This window comes from Psammomys obesus, unplaced genomic scaffold (genome assembly GCF_907164565.1).
Source record: "Psammomys obesus unplaced genomic scaffold, mPsaObe1.curated_primary_1811, whole genome shotgun sequence".
NCBI lineage: Eukaryota > Metazoa > Chordata > Mammalia > Rodentia > Muridae > Psammomys > Psammomys obesus.
Window position 1 is genome coordinate 28548257 of NW_026590062.1, and position 10227 is coordinate 28558483.

A 10227-nucleotide genomic window follows, 5' to 3' on the forward strand; every position below is an offset into this window, starting at 1 on the left:
TGCTGCTGCCTGTCAAGATGTCACCGCCTCACAGTAGGTGCTCAATAGCGCCTACTATGTTCGGGGAATCAGGTGCCTTTCGAGGGAAGAATGTAATCCCTGCTTTACGGAAAGAAAATCGAGACTTGGAAAGACAGACGGGCACAAACTGCTACAGCCAGCACCCCAGCTGCTAAGGAACCCACTAATAAAGCGTCTCCAAATCAGGTCCTTGGCTCCTTCAACTTGAGCACCTCTCCAGGAAGCGTGTCCTCCTCAAGTCTCTCTGGACTCCTCCATTGGCCACACTGTCACTTTATCCCTCTTCCTTCGCTCACGTGTGGAAGCTAGGAGGGGCGAGTACGCTGTGGACACAGCAGGACCCCCAGGCGCGGAGCTGGCTTCCCCGCCCGAAGCAGTTCCGCATGTGGCCACCGGGTGGCCAGCGGTTTTTTTCTTTTTTTCCGCCTGGCCTTGCAATACGGCGACATGTCACCAGATGGTGCCCGAGGCCGCGGCTCTGAAGGGCAGGGCCTGGACCCGGTGGAGTCCTGCCGGCGCCCTGGTCCGGTCCCGTCCCTGCCACTCCAGCACACGTGACCTTCGCCGCCCGCTGCTAATCCGCGTCATGGCCCAGCGCGTACCGCGGCTGTCTGTTCCCGCCGCGCTGGCTCTGGGCTCGGCCGCGCTGGGCGCCGCCTTCGCCGCCGGGCTCCTGCTAGGTGAGCGGGGTTGGAGCGCGGCGGCCCCGGGCTGCAGGGCGCGGAGCGAGCCTGGCACCCGCGCGGAACGCCAGGCCCGACTCGGCGCCCTCTCCCCGGCAGGGAAACGGTGGCCGCTTTGGGGGTCCGGGCGACAACAGCGACTGCTGCCCCCCGAAGACCATCCCCTGTGGCAGTATCTGCTGAGCCGCTCCATGCGCGAGCACCCGGCGCTGCGGACCCTGCGCCTGGTCAGTAGGACGGGGGCTGGCGACGTGCTCCGCATGCCCAGCGTGGTGGCTCTCACGTGTTGTGTGATCTCGGGAGAGGCAGAAGCCCTCTCCGGGTTTCCGGGCTCCCTGCCGCCTGTCCCCTCTAGGCCACACCCGCCACCGAGCTCCTAGAGTTCAAAACCTGGGCGAGGGCTGGGTGACTGGCGGGAATGGCACAGTCCTCTCCCTATACACAGCTGACACTGGAGCAGCCGCAGGGGGACTCCATGATGACCTGTGAACAGGCCCAGCTTCTGGCCAACCTGGCGCGGCTCATCAAGGCCAAGAAAGCTCTGGACCTGGGTAGGGGCGCGCCGCCAGGGTCTCTGAGAACCTGGGTCACGGGGCCACCCTGCACCCTGGGCTGAGCTTGTGGCTGCCCGGTTCACAGGTACTTTCACGGGCTACTCGGCCCTGGCGCTAGCCTTGGCTCTTCCCGACGCTGGCCGCGTGGTTACCTGCGAGGTGAACGCGGAGCCCCCGGAGCTGGGGCGGCCCCTGTGGAGGCAGGTGAGTCCCACGTGCGGCCGGGGGCTGCGGGCTCGGGGGCGTGCGGGCCTGACCAGCCCCCTTCCGCAGGCGGAGGTGGAGCAGAAGATCGACCTTCGGCTGCAGCCCGCCTTGCAGACTTTGGGTGAGCACCGGCGCGGGAGGCCCTGCCTGCGCTGTCCACCCCGGGGAACAGAACGGGCGACCCCGAGCGGCCTGCCTTGGGCAGGGCTTCTGGCCCCCGGGACCGCCGCTCAGCTGCACCTGCCCTCTGTCCCCGTAAGATGAGCTTCTGGCGGCGGGCGAGGCCGGAACCTTCGACGTAGCGGTGGTGGACGCGGACAAGGAGAACTGCGCTGCCTACTACGAGCGCTGTCTGCAGCTGCTGCGCCCCGGAGGCGTGCTCGCGGTGCTCAGAGTAAGGAAAAGCAGAAGACCGCTCTCGCTGGGCTAGTCTCCCTTGGCCCCGCCCCTCACGCCCCGCCCCTCCCGGCTCCTGGCTGCCACTCCCGCTTCCATAGCCCCGCCCTCCCCGTACAGGTCCTGTGGGGCGGAGAGGTGCTGCAGCATCAGCCTAGGAACAAGGCTGCTGAGTGCGTGAGGAACCTGAACGAACGCATCCTGCGGGACGCCAGGGTCTACATCAGCCTCCTGCCCCTGGATGATGGGCTCTCCTTGGCCTTCAAGATCTAGGGTTAATCCCAATCTTAGGGCGTGGGTGAAAGAACCTGAGAATCCCCGACAGCGACCCGAGTTCTTAAAGCTGACAATAAAGGGACTGGGAAACACGATCTTCTGAGCATCCATATCCGGTGTTCATTAGGATAGTTCCCTGCAGGAACACAGCTTTTCTAGTAAAGCTATCTCCCTGGCACCAAGGCCTGTGGCCTATTTGATGGGATAGTTTTAACAGACCCTTCCAGCTGTACACACTGGGTGGAGTTCCAACAGGCTCTAACTTGTCTCCTGCCTTCCAGTCACATGCCACAGGTGCAAGGTCCTGGAGAGACCGCACCTTGTCAAGATAGGAGACCTGCAGGACACCAACCTCATGATGAGTGCTTTTGTAGCTAAGTCGGGCTTGCTGGCAAGCCTACCCATGCTTCCCCCGGTCTGTTGCCTCCCCCGCCTTACCTGTGCAATGCAAGCCCTGATCGGTGGCCATCACCCAGGAACCAACCCTCTTGGCCCAAACCTGAGGATCTGAGGTTGGCTTATATTTCTGTCCCCAAGTCCTGAGGAAACTGATGCACTGAGCCACGAGGAAAGGCAGCAGGCTACCCAGAGGCCACAGTGCAGTGACATGCACCATTTCTATGCGGTAAGTCCCAAAGCCATCCACTATCCACTCACTACCGTAGCTGTCCTCACAAGCTTCCAACTGAACTGTAGTCTCTTACGCCAGAAATGACACTTGCCTCCACTTTCTCTCATCTTTGATCACCCCTCTCTCCTTTAACATGTTCTTCCCCCTAAGAAGCTTGTGCCATCCTTTTCCACCCAAAATCCCAGGTCATGGCTAAGAGCTGCCCCATGCCCTAGACCTCAGCTCAGTTTTTCAGCATCTGTCTAGAGAAAGGAGCCTATTTTCCTCCTCTCCGCCCTTGTTACTGCCACTGATCCGAACTGTCCATCTCCATCTACCTATCTAGGACTCCCTGCCCTTTCTGTAGCTGTGATTCAAAGGGTAGGGCATGCCTGTTTAACCGCTCAGCGCCACCGCTGCATTTCCCTTCATCCTCCGCGGCCTTAACAGTGATTCACTATGATTTTACACAAACTTAGAAACTGCAGAGTGTAAAAGTATGTATCCTCGTATTTTATTATAGTCTCAAAGACCTCGTGGAATTATGCTAGGGACACAGGGGATCTGATTGCACAGATTTAGGTAAGGAGCAAAATGCTCACCAGAAAAAAGTATTAACCAAGGAGATTAGACCCTGGCTAGCCAATCTGTAACTGCACATACGTGGAGCCATTAGTTATGTACACTTGTTTTATTCATAATTTGTCATGTTTGGGGTTACCAAAGTAATTCTAATGATGGTTGAATATAATAAAAAAAAAAATTTACCTCATCTTAAAACATCCACTGATCCATCTCATTCAGTACAATAGTCAATGTTAAAAAGAACATAAAACAAACATGCACACCATGGCACGGTTTTCATAAACGTCTATTTCATCATTGGTGGGTAGCACATTTAACAGTTAAATACATTTAAATAATGTATAGGTGGCTGCACGACACAGCACTGATAACTAGATAACCATCCAACTAGAAACCAGCCAACAGGTAATTGTCTAAATATTTAAAATACAGCTCTTGTTTAATCATCCTTTGATGTGATCACCTTCTGGGGGGGAAGGAGGAGCCTGCTGGTTGCATGGAAATATATTAAGGCCAAATCTTCTGATATCCGTTCCCAGAGGTTTCTTTCAACTGGATTAAGCCTCCAATTCCAAGGCAAGCCCAAGCTTGTGACCTCCAGCATTAAAGCTCTTCCCGTCTACCAGAGCAGACAGTGTAAGCTTCACACCTGTAGACAAAGCAAACCTCCATGATTGGGCCTGAAACCACTGAGCCCTGCCAGTGTCTTCCCTCAGCCTGCAGCTACCAGACTAATTCCAGCCAGCAGAGGGCATTCAGGTGATCCTGAGAACTCTGATGGTAAATGCACAAAGTGTTCTAAAAGCCAATCACTATACCATCCAGACTAAACAACACTGGTGAGAGCAGGCCATAGTAACTGAACTAGAGAAAAGTGGGAAACTACACAGTAAGTAAATTAATGCTAAGCTAAGAAGGTAAGTATGTATCAGTAACTGGCCCCTTTAGTGGCCAGGCAGATCTCTGTGAGTTCGAGGCCAGCCTGGTCTACAAATTGAGTCCAGGACAATCAGGGCTACCCAGAGAAATCCTGTATTGGAAAACCAAAATAGATAGATGATAGATTAGATTAGATTAGATTAGATTAGATTAGATTAGATAAGAAAGAAAGAAAGAAAGAAAGAAAGAAAGAAAGAAAGAAAGAAAGAAAGAAAGAAAGAAAAAAAGAAAGAAAGAAAGAAAGAAAGAAAGAATACAATTTAGGTGTGGGAAGCAGGGTCCCCATTAGGAATGTGGGGCTGCCAGTGCTTTAGGACCTTGTTGCTTAACAACTGTTCTAAGCAGCTATGGGGTCTAGAGCCCATTAGAAACACAGACCTCTCCAGCTCAGGCCTACTGGTTGCGAATCTGCATATGACCCAGACACTCCCAGTTTGACATTGCTCTGTATCCACCACCTGAAGGGGACTGCAGAGACAGACCAACCAAAGCACACTGACTGACAATATTTAGACACCAGCGGGGAACTACATAATGGTTAAATGATGAGAGGTGGGGCTTTTTAGAGTGGCGGCAGCTCTGCCTATTCGGAGCAGCCACTCGCTCTAAGGAGTGAGGGGTAAGGAGTTATCAGTCATAACCTGCAGCTTCCCAGGAGAGGTGTATCAATCCCACTACAGGCTTGAAAGGTTCACAAAATAACAAACTAAAAAAATTTTTTGAAAGTAATGTAACAATGGGGCTGGAGATAAAGAGCGGTAGCTAAGTGCACTGAGTGCTCTTCCGAAGGTCTAGGTTCAATTCCCAGCACCCATATGGCAGCTCACACCCATCTGTATATATATAATCCCATGGTACCATATGCCCTCTTCCAGCGTGCAAATATACAAGCAGACAAAAACCACACACTTAAATAAATGAACCTTTTTTAAAAGGAGGGGGGCTCTACAGGCAATCCTACTTTATTAACAATACTTACCAGGCCTCAGAGTCTGAGTATAGCCCACTCCAATTAAACTAGAGTTGTTGACCTTTGCCTAGAAAAGAGAGAGAAAAACATTTCTGAATGAAGACAGAACTCTTGGGTATTCCCATCCTGGAACTATGGGGCCTGTGGCTTTAACTCAATGGGATCCTAAAATATATACTGTATATTAAGCAAACAGCAAATGCCACTTAAGAACTGGACATTAACTCAAAAGCAAATTGTCAATCAGGCTCAACAAAACGCTTTACTACCCTTAGGATGTGTACACAGACCCCACATGATCCACACAGCATTAAAAAATGACTCAAAAAAACTCACCCTTATGAAACTCACAAAAGCAAGTTAATATTTATTTAGCTGATGCTGCCTACCAGACTCAATAGAGGTGAGAACCGTCTCTGACATGCAAGGAGTTTATAAGCTCATGGCTTAGACCCACACATTACTACTTCCAGGGTTCTTCCTCAAACCCTCACAATTTAGTCCCTTTCTCACATTCTTACCTCTAAGCTGCTGGATTTTGGCTTAGAGGTAAGAATGTGAGGAAGGGACTAAATTGAAGGGCCTGATGAGGCTCAAACGGAGCATGATTTATCAATTTCTTATATACCTAACAATTTAGGATTTAGGTTACAGAGCTCAAGAGCCCAGAAGAATGCTGGAGAGCAAATATGTTAACCCGGAGCTCCTTCTAGCACCAGCCTCTACTACCCTGACGTTGTTGCCTACAAATCTGTTGGGCCACATTCACGGCTGCACAGGACACATGCACCCTGCAGGTCACAGGATGAATATGCCTAGGAAAACAAAAAAGGCACTTCACCCAGCTCCAGAGCCTAGTCAAGCAACTAGGCTCTTCAGCATCCTGGGGCTCCAGGATAAAGATGCCAGCTTGCTGTGAGAACAGATCTGGAAGGATCCAGTGACTCTATTCTTGTGTGCAACATCAAAACACAATCTAGATAAAGCCACTGCTTCTGGTGCTACTCCAGTGAGCATCAACAGCTCTACTGGGGGAGGGAGGGGATGCTCTGTGTTTCCACAATGGCTGTCAGCAGTCTCCCACTGACATAGGTCCCAAGCCACCTTCCCACGGAGACTGGTAGCTGAATGGTGTTTCTGCTGGTGGGCATGCAGTCTGTTACGGTGCCACAAGCATACATCTGAAGAGAGCATTAATGTAAAAGAGAACCAGGGTTGGACAGAGTGTGTTCCTAGTACGGTTAAACACAGGAGCAAGTAAATGCATCACTGACTGGTCAGAGAGAAAAGCACTGGACACTTTTCACACTATCTCTGATTACAAATGTTTTAACATAAAGCAAACATCAGGCTAAAACATAACTGCTTAAGGTATCAAAACACACTGTCCTTGGGGATCAAGAGTACTTTATGCAACTAAAGTAACTCTCCTGAACTGTTTAACTTCTGGTCATCCCAGTACACACAGTACTGACAGCCCACACAGTAACAGCTGCTGATCCACCACAAAACAGAAGCCAATTCCTGCCCCTCACAGCACACTCTCTTCTACCTCAAGGCACTATGACTTAAGACATAAACAGGAAAAAGAGCCAAGAATCAGACAAGAGTGGCCAACCACCTCACTTTGCCCTTGCAAGAGGGTTTGGAGTAAGTCCAGGGGTGCAGGCTTCCAGGCAACAGTCCAGTAAGTTGTTCTACTCAACCTAGGCAGGATTAAAAATCAAAGTCCTGGCTTTACTCCCCACCCCACCAACATCACCAGTAATTATTCAGTTCCTTTCTTTGCCAAACACCAGTCTCTTCACCTGTAAAGATGTTGTCAGACCAGTGACCTCTCAGGTAAAATCTGAAGATATTTCATAAACCATAAAAAGATAAAGTCAAATAAAGTACTTCCCAACACAAATATTAAGCAACCAGGGCTCCAAATTTAGGAGCTTAGGCAGGCTAGGGGGCTTGGATATTAGCAAAACTAATTCAAAGCTCTCAAAGGGAGGTGAACATCTGTGATTTTCTATTGTTGTGAAAAGACAGCATACAGGTGACTTATAAAGAAAGCATTTAATTCGGGGGTCCTGGTTCCAGAGCGTATGTCCATGACCATCATGGTGGGAAGCCTGGCAGCAGGCAGGGCACTTAAGAAGTAGCTGAGCTTACATCTGATCCACAAGCATGAGTCAGAGAAAGCTAGCTGGGAATGGCTGGGCTTCTGAAGCGGAAAGCCTGCCTCAAGTTAGACACTTCCTCCAACAAGGCCACACCTCTTAATCCATCTCACCTCGTGTGGACAGATTAGCCTGCGGCAGCCATTCTCATCCAGAGCACCAGTGAGCCAGCTTCAAAGTCAAACCTCTATCACAATTCCCATAGGAAGGAAGAGCAGCACTCCAATTCCACTCCCAGGACATCTGTCAACATGGACCATGAATCCCAGGCAAGCTTTCCACACCATCTAATACACTCACAGTAATTCCCACAACCAAAACCTCCGATGAAGCCAAGGTACTCACAGAAATGGAAGCAGTAGGATCCAACTGGTATTTAGCTGCAATGCCAAAACGAGTGCAGTTGGTACCTGATGTCCAAGCAAGGTTTACTGAAGTGTCAAAATCTTCACATACTTTCTGATAAATTGATCCTCCAAATTCTGTCCCATTATTGCTATAAGATATTTTGAATTAGAATCTAGAATAGACAATGTAACCACTTCTAAGGCACAGGGTAATATTAGCAGGTCTAAGCCACTACTAGAACTGAGCAGGTAACATGGTGGTAGAAGGCCTATGCAAGAGGCCTTGATTCATTCCCCAGGGTGGGGACGCATAGCATCACTCATGGAGGTCTATAACGTTCTCCTGAAAACTGCCAAGTCCTTTCTGGTACGGTTGAGACGGGGTGAGTCTTATTCTATATCCCAGACTACACCCATTCACGGCAATCCTTTTGTCTCAGCTTCATTTTTCTAAAGACAAGGTCTCTTTACGTAGACCTGCTGTCCTGAACTCACTGTAGGGCAGGCTGGCCTCAAACTCAGAGATCCTTCTGCCTGTTTTCTGAATGCTAGGGTTAAAGGTGCAACACACACACACTAAAAGCAGGGGTTGTGGTCAATGATAACATACTGCCTATCCTGGATGAATCCTGGGATTCAACTTCCAGCAGCACCACACACACACACATACACAACAAAAGTGAACATCAAATTACAAATAAAGATCATGTATCTAGGTCGTGAGTTTCAGATCATGCAGGGCCACACATGTTATCTAGGACCAGAGAGATGACTTACTGGGTCTTAGAGCCCTTGCCAACAAGCCTGAGAACCTGGGTTCATCCCTGGGATACTCAGTTTTCCACCATATATGTGCCATAACAGCTAAATACATGGATCTACCTGGTAGGATTATGGGCAATGGTTTTTGTGCTTCTGTTATTTACTAATATACTGTTTTTGAGAAAGGAGCTCACTATGTAGCTCTGGCCAGCCTAAACTCACTATGTGGACTAAGATGGCCTCATTCTCAAAAAGATACAGCTGCCTCTGCCTCCTAAATACTAGGATTACAGGTGTGAGACACTACAACCCACCAAGCACTGTAATCACAGATGTTAAGACAATCTTATCACCCACGACCCCACAGGTCATGGTGTCAGAGAAGGCACTGGAAGCACTGCCAAGTCGAACACCTCTTCTAAAGGTACAAAACATCTCAAGCCCAACAACAGCAACATTCACTCTCAGTAGCCACTATGTGATGTACACACACACACACACACGCATGCTTCTGAGGAGCACCTTAGGCTCACCCATGTCAACAGAAGTCCCTCAAATTAAAAAGAGCAAAAGAAATGACAACACACACCATCCTCCGAGGGCCTGTGCCTCAAAAGCCCACAAAGAAACACTTACACATTTGTGTGTAACTGGAAGTCCCCAGTCCTGTAGCCTACTGCGAAGTTACTCCTTGTCAGCTTTGACTTGGCACTGTCAAAGGTCATCTGGTACCCAGCAAGCCAGCCCTCGTAACCAAAGACGGCTGACCCATGGATTGCAGGTCCAGCAAAATCAAAGTCAACATCACAGCCAAGGTTTATACATTCCCTCTTGTACGCAGACTTGATTTTACCACTTTTCTTTCTGGGGGGGGGAAAAAAGACTGATTTGATACTGATACTGGTGACAAAGATTTATACATGTAATGCTACATGGTACAAATGAAAAAGATTTAAACAAACTGCTGAGCCAGGCACAGTGGTGCATGTGAGTGACCTCCTGAAACAAAGCTGCTCCTTTCCTAAGCAGACAAGGAGGCCTTTAAGTTCAATGCACATAAAAACATAAAACCTAACAAAGCACATAAAAACTTACCCTGTGTTCGGTGAAAAGGTAGTATCAAATGTCAGTTTTAAACCTTGACAAATCTATTTTAGGAGAAAAAAGAATTTATGTTCAGGGTTATTTCCTTTTTGAAATATGAAAATAAAGAGTAATACAAAACCAAGTCTGTGAAACATTACCTGGTCTTCAATTGCAATCTCTGTCCCCAGAGTGTTATCGGTGTTCCATCTCTCTGTGAAGGTCAGACCATACTCACACCATTTGTATTTGGTCTCCAAGGTTCCACTAACTTTACCAGTGTCTGTATTAGAAGAGCCGGATGTTGAAAATTCCTGACAAGACAATCAACAGCTCCATGAGCCTTCTCCTAAGCCTGAAGAATCCACTGCCTTGCTTCTACAACACTTAACGCTTTACACTGAGATTACTTCCTAAGCAAACACAACGAGGACAAACTGGCCTCTGACCAACTGACTGCCCCTAGAATAATGTCCCCTTACATTTCTAACTAAGCAATAAAGAGTACACACACAGGGCTGGTAAAACGGCTCACTTGGTACAAAGGCTTGCTGCAGAGCCTGATAATTCTCTAAAACCCAATGGTGGAAAGAGAGAACTGAGCCCAGTCAGTCGTCCTCTAACCT

At 49.1% G+C, this 10227-nt stretch overlaps 2 protein-coding genes across 2 annotated transcripts in view; one reads left to right on the forward strand and one right to left on the reverse strand.

Annotated features, from left to right (window-relative positions):
* Positions 1-449: 449 nt before the first annotated feature.
* On the forward strand, positions 450-2232 carry Comtd1 (catechol-O-methyltransferase domain containing 1). The gene is made up of 7 exons (XM_055605759.1): positions 450-701; positions 804-931; positions 1150-1255; positions 1344-1462; positions 1532-1586; positions 1726-1859; positions 1982-2232. The coding sequence occupies exons 1-7, from the start codon at positions 479-481 to the stop codon at positions 2132-2134; spliced, it is 918 nt and encodes a 305-aa protein (XP_055461734.1). The 5' UTR covers positions 450-478; the 3' UTR covers positions 2135-2232.
* A 1368-nt stretch (positions 2233-3600) lies between these two features.
* Positions 3601-10227, reverse strand: part of Vdac2 (voltage dependent anion channel 2) — a 13271-nt gene continuing 6644 nt past the window's right edge. Inside the window, exons 5-10 of the mRNA XM_055605760.1 lie at positions 9763-9915; positions 9614-9666; positions 9155-9382; positions 7755-7905; positions 5251-5308; positions 3601-3981 (exon numbers count right to left, since the gene is read on the reverse strand). Of these exons, the coding sequence (XP_055461735.1) occupies positions 3890-3981; positions 5251-5308; positions 7755-7905; positions 9155-9382; positions 9614-9666; positions 9763-9915 (735 nt within the window). The 3' untranslated portion in view covers positions 3601-3889. The remainder of the gene's footprint in view (positions 3982-5250; positions 5309-7754; positions 7906-9154; positions 9383-9613; positions 9667-9762; positions 9916-10227) is intronic.

Bases quoted from the DNA above. Each gene is read 5' to 3' on its own strand.
- Comtd1 (XM_055605759.1), top strand. From the start codon at position 479: ATGGTGCCCGAGGCCGCGGCTCTGAAGGGCAGGGCCTGGACCCGGTGG. The intron at 1,256-1,343 runs GTAGGGGCGCGC...CCCGGTTCACAG, and splicing joins CAAGAAAGCTCTGGACCTGG to GTACTTTCACGGGCTACTCG. The intron at 1,860-1,981 runs GTAAGGAAAAGC...CTCCCCGTACAG, and splicing joins GCGTGCTCGCGGTGCTCAGA to GTCCTGTGGGGCGGAGAGGT.